Genomic DNA, 27,329 nt, shown 5'->3' on the forward strand with positions numbered 1-27,329 from the left:
GTATTCACTGAGTGACTCCCCACCCTCCTTCATTCTATTGCCTCCCTATCTCTTTAGTCATTTTTTTTTTTGAGACAGAGTCTCACTACATCGCCCTCAGTAGAGTGCTGTGACATCACAGCTCACAGCAACCTCAAACTCTTGGGCTTAAGCAATTCTCTTGCCTCAGCCTCCCACGTAGCTGGGATTATAGGTGCCAGCCACAACACCTGGCTATTTTTTTTTTTTTGCAGTTTTGGCTAGGGCGGGGCTTGAACATGCCACCCTACCACCCCCAGTATATGGGGCTGGCGCCCTACTCCTTGAGCCACAGGCGCCACCCAACACCTGACTATTTTTTTATTGCAGTTGTCATTATTTAACTGGCCCAGGCTAGGTTCAAACCCACCAGCCTGGGTGTTTGCGGCCAACACCCTACCCACTGAGCTATGGGCGCTGCCCTCTTTAGTCATTTTTACCCTCACAATTGCCCCAAGGGAATTAATAGACTACTCTCCTTATTTTATAGGTAGGAAGCTTGAAAACACAGAGTGAGTTTGCAACTTGTCTAAAATGCCACAGAAGCTGTGGAGGGGCAGCAGGAGTGGATCTGGAGCTTCCCAACAGACATTGTCCCTGCACCAAGGCCCTGCTACCACGAAGCCTATTCAGGTCTCCAGAGAAACACAAATGGAATGAGTAGTCTATTCCTCCTCAAATGCTCTTTCTCATTCAGGCACATGCAGGGAAGTTTCTGGCTATTCTCTCTTTCCCTTCCTGGTGGAACAATGAGGACAACCCACCTGGCATTGCAGCTGACCCACTGTCAGTCTGACCAGTGGTGAGAAAGGTGGGTCATGAAATGGCCTCATTATTTGGGCACAACAGTCTCAAGGCTTCATAAGCACAAAAAGCCAAGAGACCAAAGACTAAACTGAGGCTGTACTTGGCATCAGGGGGACCAGGCTGTGATGACAGATCAATAGATACAATTAGATGGAAGTGCCCCTTTTCCAGAGCTTACTGCAAGTGAGTACAGCTGCCATCTCCATGCAGTGCAACAAATGCAACCAGCACTTAATCATCTATACCTAAGTAATTACCTTTCATTAATCTACCAGCTCTATACCCAGAAAATTCTTTGTAAGGTGACTCCCATGCGAGGTTTAGCAAAGATCAGTCCTCCAGAGCCAAGGGCTGTCCTTTCAGGTGCCCTAGGCAGAGGATTTATGTTCTCTTGCCTAGCATGTCAGTATGTGGTTTCCTCCATCAGGGACCCTCAACCACTTCAGTAATTATGTGATTCCAGAACTCTAAAAAGGAAGCCTATGTGGTTTTTCCTCATGGCCCCATGTGTGGATTTATTACTTGAACTCAAATGGCAGCCTCCATCACTAATAGGGAGAGAGACGGAACAAAGCTCTTCTTTATATATTTTCAGGGTTTTTTTTTGTTTGTTTTTGTTTTTTGAGACAGAGCCTCAAGCTGTCACCCTTGGTAGAGTGCTGTGGCATCACAGCTCATAGCAACCTCCAACACCCGGGCTCAAGTGAGTCTCCTGCCTCCACCTCCCAAGTAGCTTGGATTACAGGCGCCCGCCACAACACCCGGCTATTTTTTGGTTGCAGCCATCATTATTGTTTGGCGGGCCTGGGCTGGATTCGAACCCACCAGCTCAGGTATACATGGCTGGTGCCTTAGCCACTTGAGCCACAGGCGCTGAGCCTATTTCAGGGTTTTAATGGTATCGAGAAAACAAAGATTTCCTATATTTTAATCAAAATAGGTAGGGAAAGTAAAGGGACTATTTTGACTATGTGGGGCCTGTCATCATTATAAAAATCACTCCTGGTATTGCAGGTTCAATCCTGATCCAAGTTCTAGGTAGAACTGAACAACCTGGTCTCACTGGTCACTGGGTTGGGCCCCCTCAGCCCACTTTTTGTGACAAAGCTGACCCCCGGGAGATACTCTTAGACACAAGGACCCAAGAAATGATCAGAGGGAAAATTCTCTTTTGCCTTGTCACTTTACAAACTACCGAAAGGACTGGCTTTCAAGTGTCAGATTCAGGAAATGTTCTCCTAACATCATCTAACTCATATTTTCACAGACACAGGCTTAAGAAGCCTCATCAATCATTTCTGTCAAAGCTTTCATTCCCCATGCAAAGTAGAATCTGCAGATTATCATAAAGATGCTTAGCGAACTCCTGGTCTGGACCTGCGTCTTTGAGCCCAACACAACCCCAAGTGGAGTCCTAGCTAGTATTCAGTAAAAATGTGTTTTCCTGATCAAAGATAAGCAAGTACCCTTAGCTTAGGTCACCTGAGAGCCCACAACATGCTAATGTGCTAATCTCTAAGAGTGTGTTAGTGCTGCAGCTGTAGCTGAAGTTTGACCAGAAAGGGGATTTTCTCTTAGTCTTTGTGTGTCTCTCTCTCCCCATCCCCCTTTTGTGGAACATTTTGCAGGGCTAAAATTCTACACAACACACATAGGGAAATAGTGGCCTGGTTTCTATCTGAACATGTCATGCTTATTGCACTGTCTCCTCTCTAGTAGATGGAAACATGCAATAACACCTCTTTTGACAATGTGCCTCATATAGACAAACTTGGGCACACTAAGATTGAACTCAGGCTCCTGGAAAATAAGTAGTGGATACAATGGTGGAATATGCTCGAACCCATGGCTATCCTCAGAGCCTGGTATACAATATGAAGCTTGTACAGTTCCAGCATTCTCTACTGTGATAATTGTAAACTCCTCTACAACATAAGCAAACTTCAGTCATCCCCAATTATGTAGAATCTCTGACTTTTAAAAGGTAATTAAGAATTCATGCCAGCAATATAAAAAAAAAGTCAGACTTGCACATGCGTTATGCATTGGGAACTCTGAATGCATTTCCCCTTAGAAGCAAAGTTATAAATGGTGATTAAATTCCCAGACTAACCCACAGCATAGCTAAAATAAGGCACATCTGCAGTGTTGTCAACTAATAAAAACTGAAAAAGGAGATTACAGAAAAGACATTTTTATTTATCAAAAAATACTTATGCTCGGTGGCCTACCAAGTGGGGCAGTCCACGCCCAGGCAAGCAGGGGCTGCCTGTAGAGAATTTAAAACAATAATGAAGTCAAAAAAGTCAGTTGGTTTTCTACTTTTACCACCTGCTGACAATTAGAAATAACATCTGTTGGCTCAGCACCCATAGCACAGTGGTTACAGTGCCAGAGACATGCACTGAGGCTGGAGGGTTCGAAGCTAGCCAGGCAAGCTAAAACATCAATGACAACTACAACAAAGAAAATAGCCAGGCACCTATAGTCCCAGCTACTTGGGAGGCTGAAGCAAGAGAATCACTTAAGGCCAAGAGTTTGAGGTTGCTGTGAGGTATGATGCAACAGCACTCTATTGAGGGTGACATAGTGAGACTCTGCCTCAAAAAAAAAAAAGAAAGAACATCTGTAATAAGATATTGCTCCTTTGGAGAAAAAATGGGTTCAATAAGAAGTGAAGAAGTAGTTAAGGGTACTTGGAACTATTAAAGAAAAGACTCTGGCTTGTCCATAGGGATTTTAGTGTGATTATTTATTGTCTCCAAATTAATATCCTTACGTAGAGTCACCTCTACAGGAGTCCTTTTATTTTGCTAATGCTCATCAACAACTAACCAGTCCTGGTTAGTGGAGGTATCACAGACAGAACAAGGATTAGGAAACAGGTTCTATGAATTCAATGACCAAATCATAGACTAGAAAGGAAAGGGGCTAAATAGAATCTGTGTGTAATGTGAGAAACTACAGGTCTCAGATGGAGTTGCATCAATTGTGAACACTGAATTGGAGGAGCCAAAGCATCCTTGATGAAGTTCTCCCAAGGAGAACAAAAGAAGGCAGTTATTATTTTCCCATTCTTGAGATACATCACTTAGGATACTTCACTTTGTTCCATCCAAACTGCTGCAAAGGACATTAATTAATTTCTTTTTATGCTTGAGTAGTACTCCACGGTGTGTGTGTGTGTGTGTGTATACGCACATACCAAGAGGGGAGGGAGAGGGCAGGAAGAGAGGAGTAAAAACCTACCTAAAAGATACAATGAACACTATTCAGGAGATGGGTACACTAATAGCCCTGACTTAAGCATTATGAAAGCTATCTATGTAACTGAAACAATTGTACCTCCTTAATATTTTGAAATTAAAATTAAATCCAAAAGAAAAGGAGGTGGGCAGGAGGAAGCGCTTCCTATGAGAGCCACCAGGGGGAGCCACCACCATAATCCCAATTCATAGTTCATCTGGGTGGGCATGGGTGGAAACCCAGCAGGAATGCGGTAGAATCTAAATTTACCACTATCCCATGGAACGCTCCTTATTTAGTGTTAATGCCTTGAAACCAGGACACAGAGATAGAAAGGAGAGAAATATAACAGAAGAAAACTTCTATAAACCAGTTTTGTCAGTGACTCACACATAAAAAAACATAGAGAAAGTACAATTGTGACACCCCTCTGCATAGCTTCTTTCCACCCATTTCACCACCCCCACCCCTGGGCTCCATAGGCAGTACTACTCAGATAAGACACGAACAAGGGCTACACTCTAACATCAATCACTGGTGCTAACATGGGCTCCCAATAAAATCTGTCCAAAATGCAGCCAGGGATCAGTTAGTTTAAAAGACCTCTTTAAGGGCTCTTTACTCTTAAGCTTTTAAAAATGAAAGCCCAATGTAAAATGAGACTATAAATGCATATACAGATATACTCACACAGACATAGATATTATTGAGTGACTATCTATCATATCCATCCCCATTCACTGCCAGGTTGCCAGCTTTATTTTCATTTCCCTTGGGAAAGACCAGCTCAGGAGATGGCCAAGAGCTTCCACACGACATAAATGCCTTCTTCTGTTAACTCTTACTCTTCTATCAGGCCATAAGAGCCTTAGGTTAAATCAATGGATGATTTGGAAACTAGAAGAAAAACCTGACTTCAAAATATTACTTTTTCAGATTCCTTTCACCTGGAGAATTCCCGTTTGTCCAATAGGAAATTTGAAAGAAAAAAGTTTCATCTCTGCAAACAGATCTCCCATTGACCTCAATCCAGAAACCACTGGAAAACCAAAGCAGTTGACATTTTTTTAAATTCAAGACATACTTTTTTCCATCCTTTGCTTAGAGTTTTGTTTCCAACATAGAGCCCACAGCTTATCAAGATCTAATGCCACTGCCTTGGAGCCATGACAAGCATTCCCTGGCAGCACACGTGTGTTTACACATGCATGCACACACTCACGCCCTCACCCACTTTCTCATAAACCCGTCTAACAGATAACTTGGGAATACTATTCTGAGCAGCCCAGTAAATGCTAAAGAAACGAAAGCCTCCCCCCAAAAGAACATTTCCCCTTCAAGGGAAGAGAACAAGGGAGAAAGCTGAGATCTGATTGACTAGGGTCAACACTATGAAGGGAAGAAAGATAGACATTAGGTAAAATTCTTCCAACAGCTACAGGCAGCAGAACAAAATGGAGAGCCCATCCATGTGGCAAACATAAGGCCCGTGTTGAGGCGGAAAGGCATGTAGATAGCACCCATCCACACAGGAAACAAGTTCTAAAGAACTTCTGCACTAACTTTTAAAGCAACAGTGTGTCACCAGAGGCAGAGCAGCTGTTGGTCCTTCTGTTAAGGAAAACTTCTGAAATCAAACCTGTCTAAAGGGTTAAACACATCAGAAATGAGCCCACAGAGCAACGTTCTACAAAGTCATACCCACGTACCAACTCAGACAGCAACCCTCCCCCATCATAACTTAAATCTCATGTGAGACGGACGATCTCACCTCATAGCATCAGAGCTAGACCTGTTACAAATAACATCTTTTAAACTGTCAGATCTTTCAGAATTAAACTCTGGAAGGGGCAGTAAAATGCAAATGAATAACAAACCTTAAATAAAGATGGTAAAAGCAGTTTATCTTTGGGAAGGCAGATGCCAAAGTAGCAGAGCGACTTAAAAAGATGATTATAAAATACATTTTATATCAGGAGAGCATAACAATAACATTAACAATAATAGCAAAGAATAAGTATGCAAAATACAATAGAGACTTACCAAACACTGAATTCATGATAAACTGGAAATAGAAACAAGGACATATAAAGCCAACCAGAAACCCACGGAGTGGCTTCACATTCAGAATGACAGAAGTAAATAAGAGACATATCCCCAACCTTGCCATCAAAAAGATATGAAAAACACGTAGCATGTTCTCAACATTTCCCAAGGGACACAACAGCCTGAAGCTGCTTGCATGTAGAACTAGCTGGTGATTTTTTAGTCTTTATATCTGCCAAGCACAGGGCCAGGTGCATAGCAGGTATGCAGTAATCACGTGCTATTGAATGTTCATTGGTGTTCACCAAAAAGTGAGGAAGTAACAATGCCCCAAAGTACAGGCAGTAGCAGGACTTCTGAGAGGGGCAGAGACAAATCTTCCCCACATGGTCTGCTAACTATGCAAACTAGAGCCCTGAATTAGAACCTGGTCCTCACACAGACCAGCAGGTCTTGATTATAGCCTGGATACTTAACTTATCACATGGATAAAGTTAGTCCAGAAATCCCACTAAGGACAAAATCAAATAATTTTTAAATTTATTTTTAATTCAAGTAGAAAAAGTCTATATTCAGATGGACAAAGTCCACTGTTTATTTTCAAGAACACATTTGGAGTATTTGCTATTAACTTAAAACTAACATTTTATTCAGTTTTACTTTTTTATTCAAATTTTGACATTTGAATGCTTTTCTGAAACATTCTTTTACATAGCAATTTTCCAGTTTAGGATGGTCCATCATTCTCTCATATGGATTTAGTGATAGAAGAAACAAAAGAATAAATCAGTCTCAGAAGAAAACAGATAACTCTTTTCTGCCTGGTCCATAAGAATGACAATTGGCTCCAAGGAAAATTTTCACATTTTCTGGCTGCAATTTATCAAAGTATTAGAGTCTGTGATAACTTGAGCATATACGTTTATACTGCTAGTTTAAATGAAAAATGACTTCTTATTCCTTAGGAAAATCTTGTTTCAAACAAGAAACTCTTTCACTATGACTCAGGTAAAGACCAGAGAAATGGCCAGAGGTGAGAAAAGGTACAACTGCCCCTAAGGTTCCAATGCCCAGGATGTACAGCGAGCAAAGGGCTGCCAAGCCAGCTGGAAGGCTCTACTTTCTCTCTCAGTTTCGGTCACATTGTCTTCTCAAATGAAAAACCCAAGGAGTCATTCCAGTACCTCCCTAAATCAACTCTGTAGAAATTTACAAAGGTTAAAGCTGCAAACTGAAACTAATCAGTCCCCCACACTCAAGTTTCCACAGTCCTGGCCTTTTCTCAAGGCTATGAATAGCTTCCTTCAAACCCAAGGTAACTTCTCACCTTAGATAAGTACCTAGGGAGGGCAAGCTCATCCACAATTGTGAGGTACTACAACCTGTTTGCAACACTGCAAAGTAAGGCATGTCATAAGGTGCAAAAACAGCTGCACACAATTGGGCAAACTTCTTCAGTTAAGCCTATCTCAAGTCCAGGACTCGACGAAGTGGTACAGTTTCAGACCCATAATAGAAATAGACTTCAAACCTTCTGCAGTAAACCAATTCCCAGCATATATCAAAAGATAAGGCCCACATGAAGAAAACAGTCACCTCATCTTTCATAAAGTTGAAGGGAAAGAACTTGTGCTAATTCTAGCTAATTCTCACAGGGTCCAAGGCTGATCACAAGGTAGACTCATATACTCTAAGATGGCTCCCATGTTAGCTATTCAAAGCAAGCTGTTAATAAACCCTGAAAGCAACTTCCCTCCCTCACAGCAATAGCAATAGTAATAGACCAAAACATCTGAAAGGTTGCTAGGGACAAAGCTTGATGGAAACAAAGGGGAGGAGGAAGACTTCATTCAGTATATCTCATAAAACATTAAAAATTAGGTGGATGGAAGTGTTTACAAGTGGCTAGAATCATCCCACAGATTTAGCCTATGATCCTTGTTTTAAGGGGAAAAAGTGTTTTTTCATTGATTTTGGGTGGGAAAAAATGTAGCTTTTGAGCTCAGTACAATGAACTATTTATCTGGCCTGACAAGGCCAATCAATCTACCCCTGCTGTTTATAAGAAGTAGTAGAATACTGTTAGTCTTGATGGGTGGGGGAGGGCCAAAGGCAGCACTGGTCCTGGTACACAATGCTTCCCTTCAACTGGAAATTTATGTTAGGCCCAGGTGACCCAGGGGGTCAGGGTGAAGCCTGGGAAGGAATGAAGATGGTTTGGTACGTGCTTCATATTTACAGAACGCCTCCATGTACTCAGCTTTCACATCCACTGGCTGATCCAGTATATGAAGTACCTAAGAGTAAAAGGTTGGTCATAACCAGGCTGCAAGCCTAAGGTAGAAGGCTTAAAAAAGGAATGTAAGTCAGTCAGCCACCCCCTTCTCATTTCATTTTTTTGGTGAATGAAAAATTCCACGGGGGAACTCAAAGGCCAAATCTGCAGTTGTAAAGAGACAATTATCTGAAAAGTTCTATTCCTTTGTTGATTTAAAGTTCTCAGGTAATTTTATAGAACTCATCCAGATAATTACCTTAATTCCTTTCCTTAATTAATTCCTCCTCTTATTCATTAATTACCTTACATCTCTTCTTGACTTTACAAAAAACAGCTGGCCAGAGAGGCCTCATCGCCACTCAATGTTCAGGCAACTGCTGGGTCCACTGACCTGAGAAGCTGCTGGAGAAACAGGGAGGGCTTAGGCCAGCCAGGGAGGTTTGGAAATGCAGAAAGATGCACTGAACTCCAGCTTTCCCAATCCAATGAGTGCAGGTCACAGGAGTTTGGAAGCTTACTTGCAAGGATGCAGGAGGCATTTGAGAAGATGACGGTTTTATAGCAAAGTATGCTCAATTCTTAAAATGGGAAATCCCCTGCTTTGGTACGATGGGATTTAAAACATATATATGAAAAGAAAGAAAATCCTATAGCTGCTAACTAACATGGGCCTCCAGCCAATATTTCATCTGAATAATTCAAAAAAGGAAATGTAACTCAGGGCAGCTGGAGGCAGCAGAGGAAGAGGCAGGAAGGAAGAGAAACACAAAGCTAATGGTTTGGGCGCTATGATCAATGGGCAGTTTATTGGACAAATTCTTATGCTGTCTAAATTTTATGAAAGATTATCTGTTCTTCTGTCCCATGCTTACGTAAACTTGCTTCTTTTTTCTTATTAATGAACCCCACTGCTAATACACTTCTTGCTCCTGCTTTGGAACACCTCTCTAATTCTCTTTGAGGAAGTAATAAGTCCATGAAACAAGCCAGCAGCTGACTGCTGACCTACCAGTACACTCAGTGTGTGCCCTGGCTTGAGGTCAGGGAATGCTGAGAGAACCTAGTACTTCTCACGGTATAAAACTGAGTAGGGTCATCTCCGTAGTCTGATATTCTCCCCTACATAATTTCAAACAACAATTACCATCACTAAGTGGAGGGACAGGGGAGAAAAACAGACAAGCTGATACCTGAAAATCTGCCTTGAGGTCTCAAAAGAGGAAAAACTGAATTGTTAAAGGTTTCCTGATTAGATGGATGCATTGGCTGTATCTTCCCACATTCTGCCTCATAAACCCAGAGAGGCAGGGTCTGTGTTAAGGAGCCTATTAGTTAGAGAAAGATGACTCTGGTAAAGTTTGCCTTAAATTAAAAGGAGAGTGTGGTTGGACACACGCAGCTGAGACATCCACCATAGCGTTTGCTAAATTCACCTTTCATCCATAAAAACAGATATGAAAATGGAAGCTAAATCCCTAGAAAAATCATTTACAAATTTAGTTCACTTTCCCATTGTCAAAAAATGTTTCATTAATTCCTATATTATAGTTACCATATAGTTACTTGCTCTGTGCACATCCTAAATTTATACCAAAAACCAAAAGGGCAAACTCTATTCAATTTTTTAGCAATGTAAAATGTGACACAGTTTACCTAGAAGTTTCCAGTTTTTATTTGCATGCGGGGAGAGGGACCCTCTCCCTTTCCATACCTCTCTTATTAGTTCTTAAAATCGTTTCAGAAGACAGCAAAGAGTTTCCACTGGACACTTCGTGCATGGGCTTTTCTGGAGCTTTGCTGGAGAGAGGATCTTTCTTCATCTCTTTCTTTATTTCCTATAAGGACAGATAAAAGGAAAAAAAGATTATAGTTTTAAATTTAGAATGGCTCTTTGACTATCTCAAGGTTCATCTTTCTGCAAATGAACTATAGTGATGTCAACTGAGCATAATGTGATATTTTACAAACCTCATTTCCTATATTTTTGTAGTTTTCTCCTATATGTATCAGAGAAGCACCTGGTCCTATAAAAAGGAATAAGGCCCAGCATGGTGAAGTGGCCTTATGAGATTATGGCCATTCCATGTGACCATAAAGAGAATGAATAAAAGCCACCATGCAGTTCTAAGTGACAGCCTGTTCTCCTTTTTGAACAATGACAAGCTTTGGCCAAGCAGTCTTATCCCTTCAAAAGCCTTCTGATTTCTATTCCTCTCAACAGCGATTTAGAGAAGTATATTCCCAAATCACCATTGTGCTCATAATTGTATTAAACCCAAAAGAAGACGATTTAAATTCATTTACAGTCAGGTTCTAGCTTTTCAACTCTTGACAAAAAAAAAAAAAAAAACAGACTAAAATAAGGACTATCATTCTAGATGAGGGCTTAGTAAACTATACGCCACCACCCAGTTTTGGACATATAGTTTCATTAGAACACAATCACGTTCATGCGTTTAACTAGTTTATAGAGCTGCTTTGATGCCACAATAGCACAGTTGAGTAGCTGCAACAGAGATCAAAGCCTAAATACCTCACCCTTGACAGAAAAGGTTCACTCACCCCTGCTCTAGGTAGACTCTTACCAAAGCTCTCTTAAGATCTAGATTTTTAAAACCTGATGGCTGATATGATTATTTCAAATTACTTTAATAGCTTACACAATTCTTTTCAAAAGCATTAAGAGTCCAAACTGACAGCATGTGAAGTGCAGGTCTGTGCACAGGAATTCTTCCCAAAGGAGCAAGGGGTTTCCAGGCTTGTCTGAATCCACGTTCATGCTAACTTGGGAAAATGAAAGCTCAGGAGCTCACCCAAAGCATGGCTGAATAGTGAGAAGGAGTGAAAGATGAGGGATGTGTTCTTGAGAAGTAGCATGAGTAAGAAAGGGGGGGGGGCTTCCTCTATGGAATGAGCATGAGGATGCTACATTTGATAGGGGACCACAATCAGACCCAAAGAGGGGGCAGGGGTAGAAAGAAAACAAAGAAGCGTGTCAAAATATTGCTACTTCCCCGCAGCTTCCTGCACAGCTGCATGTGTGTTACCATATCCAATTCCCCAATTGCTGGCTCTGTTCACAGCAGCCTCACCCTCTCTTCCTCCCTTACCAGGGCCCCACCGGAAACCCAGCAACTGGGGCTGGTGCTTTGTTGGCTTGAGAATTTCAGCTGGCAGCCCAGAGGACTAACTAGGCAAAACTCAGCCCCAGGCCAACACCAGTACCTCTGCCCGCCACACAAAGCTGTGTGTGCATGTGTGTATACACGAACACCCACCCCAGCAGCTCCAGCACCTGCTAGAACAGCAGTCACTGGAGGCTCCTGTAGCCTCACAGGCAGATGGCATCAGGGGACAATCTGCAAACATTGCCCACCTGAGCCACATGATGGGATGCTTTCTTGGTGATGGCTGCCAGGCTGCTATGGCTTTAGAAGTAAAGATAAGCCACCAAGTAGGCTCATTTCCCCACTGTTTGTTTCTTTGGGGAAAGAACAGTTGTTCAAATCTCACTTTCCATCACAGTGTGCACATGACTGCATACTCACAAACTCCCAACCTAGACACAATGCCATGCAGCAGCACAATAGCCAACTTTGTCAAGGAGTAATTCAGAGCAAGTCGGTGGGCTGGGAGCAACATGGCAAGCATTTGCTCAGCACTAGTTGCTGATAGCACAAAGCTGGGGAAGAGTGAGGGAAGTGGAGCAAACATCTTGAGGCTAGGGTGCTTACAACCTGTGGTTTTAAGGCCACATGTGGCCCTCAAGATTCCCAAGTATGGCCCCTTGACCAACCCCAAACTTCATAGAACAAATCCATTTATTAAAAAGATCTGTTCTCTAAAATTTGGATTCAGTCAACAGTTCTCTAAAATTTGGATTCAGTCAACAGATCACACTCATGGATCCAGAAAGTCACCTGGGGCTCCAAGGCCACAGGTTCCCCATTCTTGGCTCAGAAGTCATGGTTCTCAAGAATGCTCCTCGCTCCCAATGCTTCAGAGCAGTACACCATGACAGGCTGCTTGGAAAGGACTTGTCTGATCAAGAGCAGGTGTTCAAGGCTGAAAAGTCAGAATAGGAGAGAGGCTGGCCCACAAATCCTAGATGCCATCATTCCCCCAATTTGCCAGATAGAGAATACAAATGATGAGCAACCTTAAGTTGTTTCTTAGGTAGAAACAGGGAGAAGACAAAACTTAAAATATGTCTTTATTTTTTTTTCAGAGAAACAAATCAGACACAGGGACACAGCAGTGAATTTGGCAAACTCACCATCTGGACAATACCCAGGCTCAGTGTAGCCCCACCCAAAGCCAACATTTTCCTTCCAACTTGCCCTTTCTCCCAGGAGAGGTGGGTCTGTCTTGTTTGACACCCCCTTATCCACCCACTTACCCAGGCTGCAAAACTCAGCATTAACCCCCCCCCCCCATCTAACCTGTCACCCAGTCTGGCTATATCTACTTCCTCAATCTGTTTCTTTCCATTCCTCCTAAATTACCTTAAAAAATATAAAGAAAGGGGAGAAACAAATATTAAGCAAAGGACTTGAACAGACATTTCCCCAAAGAAAATACACAAGTTGCCAATAAACATATGTCAATATGCCTATCATTAATCCTTAGGGAACTGCACATCAAAACCTCAGTGAAATGCCATCACACTCAGTAGGAAGGCTATTGTCAAAAAGATAGATAATAAATTTTGGTGAGGATATGGAGAAATTGGAACCTTCACACACTTCTGGCAGGAATGTAAAATGGCACAGTTGCTCGAGAAAGCAGTTTCTGGCAGTTGTCAAAAGGTTACAGGCAGAATTATCACATGATCCATCAATTCCACTTCTAGGTATTTACTCAAAAGAATCGAAAGCAGGACCCAAAACAAGTGGAAAGTTTTGCCACAAAGGCAAACTTCTTTGCCAATATTTATTGCAGCATTATGCCTAATAGCCGAAAAATAGAATTAATCCACAGCCTATCAACAGATGAATGAATAAGATGTGGTATATCCATACAATGGCATATTATTCAGCCTCAAAAAGTAATAAAGTTCTGATATATACAATGACATGGATGAACCTAGAAAACATTATGCTAAATGAAACAAGCCAGACACAAAAGGACAAATACCATACAATTCTACTTATATGAAATATCTAGACTAGACAAATTCATAAAGACAGAAAGTAAATTGGAGGTTACCTGAAGGTGGGAAGGGAGAATGGGAGTTACTGTGTAATGGTTATAGGGCTTCTGTTTATGGTGATGCAAAAGTTTTGGAGATAGATAGTGGTGATGGTTGCATAACATTGTAGATATAATAATCAATGCCACTGATTATGCACTTAATTAGTTTAAATGGCAAATTTTATACTCTCTATATATATTGCCACAATAAAAATGGGAAAAATCTCACATGAATAGCAGTTAACATTTGAGGGCTTCCCATGTGCCCAGCCATTCTCTAAAAGCATCACCTGGTTGCAACTTTTAACCTGCATAACCATCATATTCACAGATACACCAAGACACAGAGAGTTAAGGGAACTTGCTCAAGGTCAAACAAGTAGAATCCAGAATCAGAACCCAACTGGCCTAGCTTCAGAGCTTATCTCTTAACCATTCTTCCCCTGAATCCTACCTGGATTATAGTCATATCCCATCTATCTCTAGTCTCTCCCCTCCCAGTTCAGCCTCCACATTGCCACAAGTGACACTCCTAAAACAAATGTCTGCTGAGATCTTCAGTTGCTTCCAAAAAATCATAGTATAAACTCTTTTATTCAGAAACTTTTCAAATTGCACAGCAAGTCACAAATCCCTGTGTACTTGCTTTTGACATGCGTACTGACCCCCGGTACCAATCACCATGCATAAACAAGTTGGAAAGGGTACACTTATAAGACAACACCTTACATTTACAGAATTCTGCTGTCCCAGGCTGCTATCGATAGGCTAAAAATAGGTGACGATGCTAACAATGATACAATCTTACACTGGCAAAGGCTTATATAAATTAAAGTGCTTTAGCACATACTTTTTCACTTGCTTTTCACAAGAATACTGTCAGGAAAAAATATACTCGATTTTGCCAGACATATTTTTAGACATAAAAATAGTGAAACCTGTTGGAGAGGATGCAAGATCAGACGAAGGCCACAAAGCTAGTGAAGGGCAGAGATGACCACAAGACCAAAGGCGGAGTTCTAAGCAGAGCTCTCTTTCTACATCTCACCTCACAAGAAGAACCTGCATCATGACGGTAAGAGGGAGGCTCAAAACCACTCCTGTGGCTCCAATGAGAACCTTAGCTTCTCTCTACACTTAAAGAATGTATTGCTTTACTTATAAGCTCAAGACTATTGAGGCCCAAGTCCCTGAAGTCCCTTATTATCCACATAAAAGAGTCCCTTCCTGCAGAGGAAGGTGGACTTGGCACTAGGGCATCTTTTGCCTGTGTATAGCTGCCAGCAGCCATGTACTTGGAGCTCTCCGAGGTTCTGATCCAGGTGTTAGGATCTGGATTTCCTGGAGTTAGAAGGTTCCTGGCCCCTAATCTTCAATCTTACCTTTCTGACCAGCAGGCAAATGTTTTTGACCATTTGTGAAGAACTTAGGTCCTACTATTACAGTCACAGAGGCCATACCCTGGGCCAGAATTATGGGCCATGGGGGGTAATAGAAATGCATATATACAGAGGGTGTTGAAAAATGTATACACATTTTAAGAAAGGTAAAACTATATTAAAATTGAATACTCTGGTGGTGCCTGTAGCTCAGTGGGTAGGGCACTAGAAATGTACACCGAGACTGGTGGGCTTGAATCTGGCCCGGGCCAACTAAACAACAATGACAACTGTAACAACAACAACAAAAAAAATAGCTGGGCATTGTGGCAGGTGCCTATAATCCCAGCTACTTGAGAGGCTGAGGCAAGAGAATCACTTAAGCCCAAGAGTTTGAGGTTGCTGTGATGCCACAGCATTCTACCCAGGGTGACAGCTTGAGACTCTGTCTCAAAAAAAAATTGTAATACTCAGTATATACCAATAACATTTGTTATCCTGTATATTATATCTTGTATCTCTTGCAATTGCAGAAGTCAAAGGTGACTTGAATATTACAATTTTAATGTAGGTTTTTTACTTTCTTAAAATGTGGATAGATGTTTTGGCACCTGCTGCGTATGCCCACATGTATAAATCAGCAAAGATTTCACTTGCTTAAAGACAATACAGAATACATAGGGTATCAGCAAACCTCTTTAGAAGGCAAAGGAAACCCAGCATCTCATTATGTAAAATCTGATGCCTTAACAATAAAGACCCAGCATGAACAGTAAAACCAAGGCCATCAATTAGCTACAGATGCCCTAATGACACTTGAGAGAAAAAGAAGACAAGAACTCCTCACACTACTCTGGCTTCCCAAAAGAAGCCAAACAGAGCCCAAGATGGCTTGCCTGGATTCAAAGGCCAAAAACCTCACTTATGTCACTTTAGAAAAATTCTCCATGACATATGTAGTGGCCTGCAAATAACAGTTTCACTGGTGAACATACGATTTGTGTGAAACTCAGAGCTAAACCAGGATGGTCTGCTTTCTGATAAGCTGAGATGCTGGGATGTGGCTGGCTGTTGAGCCAAGCTGACTTCCTTTCTTCTCCCCTCCCTCCACATACATTACATCCAATACAGGTGCTGGCGGGGGCAGGGGGGTCGCTGAGCTGAATGTCAGTTAATTGGCCAGTGTCTAACCAAAATACCACAGAGTAAAACAACAACAAAAGTACAGTTTAGGGGGCCTGTCCCTCCTCTCATCTTTTCTATCTTCCACTGACCATAACACAGGTTAAGGCACAGGCTTTGTGATGAATGGAGAGAACAGTGCTGTAAGTCAGAAAACCAGAACTAGTTCTGGCATCATTATTTATCAGGTATGTGACCTTAGGGGCAATACTTAAAGAGTCTAAGTAGCCCTTTTGTCATCTGTGAAAGAATTCTAATCCTAAATGCACATCATAGGTGTGTCTTCAGGATCAAATAGTGAATTGGAGAGTAGTATACACACTGATTATTTATTGGCATTATTAAGTAGAAAATGATATAAACAGAAGAACTATACATAACACAGATGAACTTCTTAGTCATAATATTGGGTGAAAAAAGCCAGACACAAAAGATTACACACTGGATGGTTCTATTTATGTAAAGTTCAACAACAGGAAAAACTAATCATTGGTGAGAAATCTCAGAATGACAGTTACCCTTTGGGAGGTACTGATGGGGAGAGGTACAAGGGAGCCTTACTGGAAGAATAAAATTTTCTATAATTTGGTCTGGTTAATGGTTACACAGGTGTACATAAACCAAAAATTTCACTGAACTGTACTTGTAAGGCCTCTGCCCTTTACTGCATGCATATTTCAATTTAAAAGAACAACATACACGTTTAAACCAGAAGACGCTCTTTTAAAATTGAACTGTGCTAGGATTTTGTGCTACGAGGTCAAAAACAGGAAGAGCTAGTGCTTGAGTTTATCTCAGGTGGTAGGAAGCTTTCTGGGATCAACATTGAGGAGATGGACGGTCAAAACATGTCAGACGCACCCTATTGGGTAGGTAAGCCAAGGTATGTCTCATCTCATTTACACAAACAGCTGAAAAGATGGATCTGCTTCATCCACGGCATCCTTGCTCTCCACCTTGGCTGCTTTCCCCTAGATCTTGCAAGATTGCCTTCTCTCCCTGCCACCAGTTAACACAAACACACAGAGAAGGTTGGTGCCACAGACACCAGGGGGAGCTCGGCACCACCCTGACCAGTGGTAATGCTGGTCCTGAGCCCTCCCTTTCTTTGATTTGGAAGAGCTAAGTGGGGCTGGGCAGGGTCCCCTTGGCTCTGGGTGGGAGGGAGAAGGGAAGGAAAAACACGCATCATTCGTCAGCCTGCCCTCAATCCTGCTCTTTCTTTCTAGAGGAAAGGCTTCTTTTAGAACCAGATGTGGCCATGGGATCACAGCTGTGCCCCTTGCGCTAGTTCATGGAAAACCATTTTGCAAAATTACCACTGGCAGGAGATAAAAGGAAATCACTAAAAACAAACCTTTATACCAAATCTACTGATCAAGAGTGTTTTGAATAGATACAGAATCCTAGAAATAGTGCCTTGCTCCCTCGCATGCAAATCTCCTCTTACTCCCAATGCAACAGGCAAGTTTGAGGAACAGCTGCCCCATGAGAGTGTTCCCTGTGTGCAGAGACTATGCTTTCCCAGCATTTGGCTCTCTTCACAAAAGGCTAGTCTGTCTCAGAACACCTACAAAAATGCAGAAGTATTCCAAAAGCAATAGAGTACAGGGGAGCTTCAGCTGTATCTCTATGATTCTGTTTCTTAAAAAAACCATTTTGGATTACCACGATAAAATACCCATGCTATCTAATCACAAAACGAATCAACTTCATTAAAGAGAATTGTAAAAAAGGGAAAATAGATATATGAAGTAAATATGACAAAATAAGAGGATTTGATAATTCAGGGTGGTAGGCACACAGGTGTTTGTAATATGCTTGAAATATTTCATAATTTTCCCTAAAAATGACACAGTGAAATCATGTTGATGTTTCACTACAACAGCTTTCTCATATTTACAAAATATGCCGCCACTTAGAAAAGTGCTTTGACATATAATCATAAATATACCAATGACATTTTCAGCTCAAAGTTAACAAGGAAATTTTTAAAAATGTAATAGGGTACCTATGGTCATGTTTCTACATCAATCTTCAACTGTTCATTTGCAAAATCATATACTCACAGTATTACCGTCCAAGAATCACTGACAATATCAATAGGAAAATAACAAGACCATGAGAAAAAGAGCAAGAAGTTCTTGACCTGCAGGATCAGAATGAACCCTGTAAAGAGCACAGTAAGTGGTAGATACTGGAGGAAGATGAGAATGGACCTTTGTGTCCCAAAGAGATACCATTGCCTTCTGATGCACAGAGCAATTACCTGCATAACAGATGGTGCCTGTATGTTTGCCCACACCCTGCTAAACTTCTAGATCAACGATTTTCAACCCATGCGCCACAGCACACTGGTATGCCATGAGAAGATCTCATTAATTAAATTATTTTCGAAAGAAGTTCAAAGCATAGTAAGTATATTCTTTTTTTACTCTTTATTTTTGGTCAACATAATTTAAGTGTGCCACAGGAGTTTAATTATAGATTCAAGTGTGCCATAAGGTAAAAAAGGTTGAAAAACCCTGATCTAGATTATTGCCACTGGACCAAAGGATGTCAATAGCAATCAGTTAGTTAGACATACTCTAGTGGGCACACTCATAAGAGAAATGAGCATGACAGTGAGATTCCTGTATGGCAATACCCGTACAGTGCTCACTACACTCTGCCCATAGGCAGAACTCTACAACAATCTGCCTATGTTCTCCTACCTGGAATTATAGCATTTACCTACTGTATTATCATAACATTTACATGTATCCTCAAGCTAGAGTCTGGCTCAGTATACCGTCTGTTCTCACAGCAAGCAGCACACTGCCTGGCACACAGCTAGTATTCACTCTAAGAATGAGAGATGTGGGGAACAGCAAATAATGAACTCTCCAAAAGTTGACAGTCTAGAGAGGGATGTACACAATTTAATTACAATGAGCTATTTTTATCTGTCTAATTGGCAATAATTTTAAAAAATCGACAATGTTGGCAAGGAAAAAGAGGCTCTCATACTTTCTAGTGGGTATAAATTGATATATAAATTGATACAACCTCTGTGGGAAGCAGTGTGGCAATTATCTATCAAAAATTTGAATGCCTACACCTTTTGACTCAGTGTTTCTGCTTCCAGGAATTTAAGCTACAAATACAGAAGGTGACAAAAAAAATGTATGCACAATTTAAGAAAGAAAAAAACTGTGTTAAAACTGTATCACCCAATGTATTCTGATAACAAAAGATAAATACAAGTCATATTTGAGAACCTCTTGTAATTGCACAAGTCAAACATGACTTGAGTATTACACTTTTAATACAGTTTTTTCCTCTCTTAAAATGTATAGACATTGTTTGCTACCTTTGGACATATGCAAAACAGCACATGTGCAAGATTAACTGTTAAGGCATTGCTTAAATTAGCAAAAGGCTGAAAGAACATAAATGTATGTCCATAGAAAATGAGTGATGACCATAAATCTATCCCATGCAACTCTCTCCAGGACTGAAGCCAGTCTGTGTGTACCAAGAAGGGCAATCACCAAGATTACTAGGTAGAAAAGCATGTATGCTAGAATTTGAGTGAATTTGTGTGCATGCCTCAATGTGTAATATAGAAGCCACACACGACAAACTGATAACTGAGGCTGCCTCCAGGGAGGGGAACAGGGTGGCCAAGGGAAGGGAAAGCATCTTTTTTTGTCCCTTTTAAATGTTACCATGTGCCAATGTTAGCTATTCAAAATTTCAGTTAACTTAAAAATTGAATAATTGAAATATGTTTGCTATTTCCCCAATCATGAGACCTTGACACTGTAACTACTTTTTTTCTTTCAAACAATAAAGAAAGCAACATTGCCCTCTAATAAGAGTTTTGCCTTATCCTTTCCACGGCTAGTTTTAAAGGTACCAATCACAGTGACAACATATACAAAATTCTGCAGAAAGTTCTCCAGTCCATGTATTTTATTAAGCAGGGGAGATAAGAAAGCTAAGATGTGGGGAAAAACCATGCCAGACTCAATAATCAATTGGGTTTTTAAAAATTACAGTAGACTCTCCATAGCAGACCATCTTCCTACATTAACCACCTCCTTAAGTTGACCTAATTTTCACAGAATGGACATGCACCACGTGTATGTGTCAGAATAGTAGGCCTAGCTCCTCATGTTGACTACCTCCATATGTTGACTGGTTTGTTACAGTCCCTTGAGTGGTCAACTCACAGAGGATCTACAGTGTTTTTCAACCTTTTTTTTTATCTCACAGCACACTTGAACCTATAGTTAAACTTCCGTGGCACACGTAAATTATGTTGATCAAAAAAAAGAATATACTTACTATGCTTTGAAAAATAATTTAATTAATGACATTTAAAAACTTTCATGGCACACCTAAGATCCTTCAACACATGGCACACTAGTTGAAAATCACTGTTCTAGAGTATACAATATAAAATTCAAGATTCTTGAAATGCAAATGTAGCTAAAGGTATGACAACAATCAAAAAAATAAAATGCACTAGACATCTGATATCTAGTGAGCTAAAGAAGCAAGAAACAGGTGAGAAAGATGTTCATTCGGAAAGGGAAAGTTTTCACTGAAAGTAGGTTTTGGTTAAGACATACAGTATCATGAATTATTTTTCCCAAGTAGGTAAGGTGGGAAGGCTAGAGGAGAAGGTTCTGGGTAGGGCTCAGCTGGAAACTATTAGGGATAGCAGGACGTGTCAAAGAGGAACAGGAAATACTTATTTGAGAAAATATTAATCTCAGGGTTTTTTCCCTAATTAACAGACTTTTTTTTTAGAGCTATTTTAGATTTACAGAAAAATTCAGCAAAAAATACAAAGAACTCCCTTATTAACCCTCCATACACACATGCACACACACATACACCATTTCCCTTATTATTAACACCTTGCATTGGCATGGTACATTTTTTATAATTGACAGATCAATATTAAAACAATATTAACTAAAAAATAAAATAAAATGCATATAAAGAGGCAATATCAAATCTTACTTATAGTTTTATCATGGGTAGAATCTAGTTTTCTTTGGTGCCCAGAGTATAAGTAAGAAGAGAGTTTGGAATTGCTTAATTATGCTCCAAAAGGTTAATTACATGACCTCAAATTGAGTTCCCCAAGGAATGCCTACTTTCCCTATCAAAGTCTCTGGAAAGACTAAAAAGTATTTTTTATAACATGACACCTACTCCATGAAGCAGTACTCCAAAAACAAGAACAGTGACATCACAACCTAGGAAAAAGTTTGCTCTTAGAGGAAAAAAAAAGAGGAAGTGATGTCCAAGGTTCAACAGCCATTTCTGTTGCCTTTGTAAGAGCTTTGACGATTAACAAGAGCCTGTGTTTTTGCAGCTCTTCGTGGAACCCAGCTGCAAAACCCTTACTGGGCTATATTATAAGTATGGGTCCTTCTGTCTATCTCTCAGGGACTCTGTGAATGCCTCAAGGGTAGGGAATAGATCTTACTCATCTTTCATTCCCAGGCATTTAATGAAATGTTAGCCATTATCATTAGTTCTATCATTCTTTCAACAGTGTGCCCAATATAAATGAAAGCAGTACGTGTGTCTAATTCAATGCTATTTTTTATAGTCACAATCGCTTCTAAGACTAGCAATCTAGTAGAAAAATTTTAAATGCACTATCTTAAATATAAAAAGAAAGAGAATATAGTCTTCATTTTCCTAGTTCTTCTAAAGAAAGATGGAATTAGCTTGCAATGATGAAGAGTATATACCATGAACACGATACTCTTCTAATGGCTTACATGGAACAACACATCTAATGCTCACCACCACATTAAGAGGTAGGGTCCATTATTATCTCTAATTGACAGATGGGGAAAGCAAGTCCCAGGAGAGGATAAGAACACAGGCAAAAAAGGCCTGAGTAAGAGCTGATCCAGGCAGTCCTACGGCCATGTTCCTCTACTTCCTAACACTGCTCTTCTCTTGCTCGGAAAGGCCAGCTTCCAGAAACTGATATTTAAAAGAGAAAAGGAAAATGACTACAGTATAAACCTTTAGCAGTGACCAGTGTGAGGGCCAACTATTTGAAAGCCACTCCCAAGTCAAGAAATTCTTCAATTTTTACCAACTAAAGAAGCACCTGTTTACTGACTGTTGAAAGAATGTTTATATATATTTCGACCCAGGATAACTCAATTGTCAGGAATAAATTATTCCAAGCCCGTGACAAAACAATGCCATTTCATGCCCATTTCCTGATTAAAGCTTTTAGACAGCTGGGCATTTTCATTTCTCAGAGCCCTAGGAAGCTATGCAAATTTCCATGCAGCAACTCCAAGATCATTAATCTAAGGAAGGCATGTGCCAACAGAATGCTGGATTTTATATTGTTTCAGTAGAGAAGAGGAGGGGCAGGTTAATCTAATTACCCCATGTGTGGTCACCTGACTGTGGTTAACAAAAAGATCAAATGCTAAACTGTACAATCAGCAGCAAACTCCTAAGTAATGAGGCATTTCACATCACAAAAGAAATGGGAAGAGGGGGTGAAATTCTTACACTGCTTGAAACCAACTACTGCAGCAATAAAAATAATCACGCCGAGTTTACACAAATGATAGGCAGGGCATTTTAATTATCACAAGAAACAACTATAAATCAGCCTCATTCTCTCTTTGTGTGTGTGTCTCTCTCTCTCAGATTGGGAGGTACTTCTAGTAAGGATGGCTACCTAGAGCTGAAGATGTCAGGAATCAGACACAGGTGGGCACCTAGACTCATACTCACCTTGTAGCCATGACCATGCATTAGGCCCATAGCACTCAGGGCCTGTACTGTTATTCCTCTCCCCCGTAGGGAGTAGCTGGGTTTGGAAAGGCTAGCCCAGGTAGCTGACACTTCAGCGCAAGCTCTGGCTCTGATAATGCTGAAGGTGTAACCTCCATGCCTCACTTTTTTGTTAGGTGCTTAAAATATTTTAAAGACCAAATGAGAGCTTGTGAATGAAAGCTAGATCCCAGGATCCTCAGACTCCCTCAGCAGCAGGGGAACCCCATCTGCCAACAGACATGGGCCAGGTGCTGAGAGGTAGCTGAGCATAAAATGGGGAAAACTTCCTACAATTCTTAGTTTGGTTGGTTTTGCAGAAATCTCAAAGATTTGCTTTCAAGTACCCTCTCCTGGAAGACTACTAGAAGGGTATATTCCACCAAATCAAGCAAGAAAGTGGGGAATCCAGGACAGAGAGAGAGAAAAAAAGAAACACATACAGACTCAGGGAAAGAGAGAGACAGAGCGAGACACAGAGACAGAGACATAGATTATACTAAGAGGCACTTTATAAAGTTGTTTAGTTCAGAGCATGAGAAGATTTGAACATCTGAAGACAACCTAAATAAGAAAAATTATCTTTGGTGAAAATAAAAAGTTATATAAGGAATTTATAGTATATTCTTTCTTCAATACCTAATATCAACATTAGTACATTACTGAAAACATTAAGTATAGATTAAAGCAAAACTGGAGATATGAGCATACAGAGAAAAGAGGTATGGGTGGTGTGAGCTAAAATCCTCAACTATTATACCATGACAGTTAACAGAGAATGTCTAGAATCAAACAAGACAAAAGACAGCAATGTATAAATACTATTCAGAAGTATAGCAACAGCTAGAACTCAAGAATAAGTATCTCCTAGAAGACAAGGACACAAGAAGGGACGAGGGGCTGCTGGGTACTCATGTCTTTCAGCTCTGACTTTCAAATTATAATGGGCATATACAATTACTAAAAAATTAATAATTGTACAGGTTTACATGCAATAAGAGGGGATAGACAACAGCAAGATTATCTCATTCTTCTTCCTCCGGGAACCATTAATGAATGTGTCTGTGCGTGTGTGTGTGTATGTGTGTGTGCGCGCGCGCATAGAAGTGTGTGTCTGTCCCTATTTGTTTTTGTTTTTCTTTAATTTCAGAATATTATGGGGGGACATGTTTTGTTTTGTTTACATACTGTGTTTTTGCACAAATTGAGTCAAGGTTATAAAAATGTACATAAAGAAGTAAATGTCATCCATACTTGTCTTTAAACACAAATGGACTCAATTCAGTATGTGCTATTTCTCTCTAAATATCTTTAAGACATTTTCTCCATCAGTTAGAGCTCTCCATCAGTTAGAGCTCCCCTCTTCCTCACAGCTGCACAGAATCCAAACATAGGACAGACCAGAATCAGACTGGACAATCTGGTGGTGTGGGAAAGTAGATTTTGGTCAGAATGGAAGTCTGACCAATCAAAACCACCCAGATTAAAGGGCACTAAATCAGAGCCGGGGACAGGAGAAACATGAGGAGAGAGAAGACTGGAAAATCAGAGCACAGAGGACTCCTTCCTGGACACATGGCTGCTGTCTCTGCCTTCCACTTCCCCGGATGAAAATGTGGCCTTGCTCAAGTGGAGTTTGGTTCAAGAACCAGGGGAGCTGCATGTTTGTACCATATCATAAAGAGAACTACATCGGCTATTGTTGTTGGCTCTTCTAAAATCCTGATGGAGAAAAGACTTGTGGTACAGCAAATTTTGACTATTTCTAAGATCTGACAAAATCTCCCCTGGACCCATATAGACCATTGGAAACCTGGGGGTGGGAATTGGTGCATGAGATATACCTCATGTATACTGTGTCTACTCCCTCCCACTCTGAGTTCATCTCAGATGAATCATAAGTTTCTGTATTCCTGGCTGGTTAAATGGGTACCTTATTTTAATCAGGAGGGGTCGGTTCTCTCTTCTCCAAACTATAACCTACATGAAACCATCCAGTTGTCTCACATCTTTCCTTTTTTAAAATTTTATTAAATCATAATAACACTACATCCAGCATCATCATATCTATGATTTGGCATATATATACAAGTGTAACTGAGACACAGAATCCCTAGAGTGAAATTTCTGGGTTAAAGACTTGGCATATCTTTCCTTTTAACAGATAATAAAAATTGGCCTCCAAAAAGTTTCTCAATTACACTGCCACCAATAGAATGAAAGAGTGCTGGTTTCCCCATCCTGGGTATTTTTAAACATCTTCATTTTTTGCCAACCTGATAACAGAAGATGATATTTAATTTACATTTCTTTAATTAGTAAAAATAAGGTTACACAGCTTTCCATATGCTTACCATCATCCATTTATCTTTCTTTTTCTATGATCTGCTTGTTCACGTCCTCTGTCAATTCTACAGAGCATTCTGCCTTTTCCCCTTTCATTTCTAAGAGCTCTCTGTATATAAAAGAATTGCCCCTTGGTCTATCATAATATATGTTGCAATTTTTTTTCCTGTTTGTCATTTGTCTATTTACTCTATTAATTCTATACAGAAGTCTCTAGTTTTTATGTAGTAAGTTCCAGCAATCTTTTCCCTCAGGTCTTCTTAGATTTGTGACATGATTGCAAAGGACTTCTCCACTCAAAGACTGTTTTTAAGAGACAGGATCTTACTCTGCTACCCAGGTTGGAGTGCAGAGGCACTATCATAGCTCACTGCAACCTCAAATTCCTGGGCTAAACCAATCCTTCCAAGTCAGCCTCCAGAACACAAGTGAGCTAATTTTATTTTTTGGAGACAGCATCTCACTCTGTTGCCCAGGCCAGTATGTCATGGCATCGCTAGTTCACAGCAACCTCAAACTCCTGGGTTCAGGTGATCTTCCTTCTCAACCTCCCAAGTAGGTGCGACTACAGGCACCTACCACAATGCCTGGCTAATATTTCTCCTTCTAGTAGAGACAGGGTCTCTCTCTCTTGCTCAGGCTGGTCCCAAACTCCTGAGCTTAAGGCATCTGTCTGCTTTGGCCTCCCAGAGTGCTAGGATCATAGGTATGAGCTGGTTGGTTTTTTTTTTTACCTTTTTAGAGACAGGGTGTCATTATGTTGTCCAGACTAGTCTTGAACTCCTAGTCTCAAGCAATCTCCACACCTCAGCCTCCCAAAGTGCTAGGATTATAGGTGTGAAGCACTATAACCAGCCCAAAGATTATTTTGACAGTACAAAATACCCGTATTTTTTCCTAATAATTTCATGGGAAACATTAATGTGGACTATTAGAAGGCCTTTCACCCTCCATCTGCACCCGTGCTCTTTTAAAAAATTAAAAGAAACATTTATAAGCCCAACTTAGAGTAATTCATTATGTGTATTACAAAGCCCTGATTTTAAGAGCCTGGTTTCCAATGCTTAGGTTTGGGGATGAGGACATATATCAAGGTGGAAAACTGTCCACTGATAGCACCCAACACAGGAATCTCCTTATTTGTGCTTAGAAAGATCTGCCTTTATTTTACTTGACAGGCCAAAGAGAGATAATGTTAATAAACAAGTTAACAGATCGCAACTAAATGTGGACATTTCTTCTCAAAACAGATTGCTTGTCTTTTACCAAGAACAGGTTCCACGTTTCCCCCAGCTCTGGCCCTGACTGTGTTCTATTAATATAGGCACACCTACACCCGACTCTGTCATGGGACCCAGCAACAAGGACCCAGAGGCCCCCATTAGTGACACTAAAACCTCAAGGACACTATTCTTCAGCAGGCCCCATGAGAGATAAATGTTTTCTACAAAAACTCTTTCCTAGATTTAACCCTATGGCTTCCAGGACAGAGCATCAGGGCAATAGAAGAAAAGACTATGATGTACCATCATCCTTTAGCCACCAAGTGCTAAGTGTTAGGCACTATATCAAGCAGAGGGGCTCAAGATGGCCACTGCTACCTAGGGTCTCACCACTTAGTAAGGCTGGCACTCTAAGAGGAGTGGGCACATGCTCCAACTCTCAATCTGAGTGCCAGTCACTTGGTGACTTTGCATGGGGTACTAACTAACCTCTCTGACCTGAATAGTACTCGTAGTTTCTTACCATTGCTGTAACAAATTACCAAAAACTTGGTGTCTTAAAACACAAACTTAGGCTCAGCGCCTATAGCTCAACCGGCTAAGGCGCCAGCCACGTACACCTAAGGTGGCGGGTTCGAATCCCCAGCCCGGACCCGTCAAAAACAACAATGACAGCTGCAACCAAAAAATAGCCAGGCGTTGTGGCGGGCGCCTGTAGTCCCAGCTACCTGGGAGGCGGAGGCAGGAGACTCGCTTGAGCCCAGGAGTTGGAGGTTGCTGTGAGCTGTAATGCCA

At 40.8% G+C, this 27,329-nt stretch overlaps 1 protein-coding gene across 6 annotated transcripts in view; it reads right to left on the minus strand.

The window, feature by feature from the left end:
• Positions 1–27,329, minus strand: part of SH3KBP1 (SH3 domain containing kinase binding protein 1) — a 357,471-nt gene that overhangs the window by 206,971 nt on the left and 123,171 nt on the right. For 5 of the 6 annotated variants that reach the window (XM_023514341.1, XM_003791888.3, XM_023514340.1 and 2 more), the window contains one exon: positions 10,107–10,230. In XM_023514341.1, the coding sequence (XP_023370109.1) occupies positions 10,107–10,230 (124 nt within the window). Of the gene's footprint in view, positions 1–10,106; positions 10,231–27,329 lie in introns of those variants that run through there. The other variant, XM_023514342.1, reaches the window with a different exon arrangement.

Source organism: Otolemur garnettii, unplaced genomic scaffold, assembly GCF_000181295.1.
Source record: "Otolemur garnettii isolate 467f Iridium unplaced genomic scaffold, OtoGar3 scaffold00051, whole genome shotgun sequence".
NCBI classification, from domain to species: domain Eukaryota; kingdom Metazoa; phylum Chordata; class Mammalia; order Primates; family Galagidae; genus Otolemur; species Otolemur garnettii.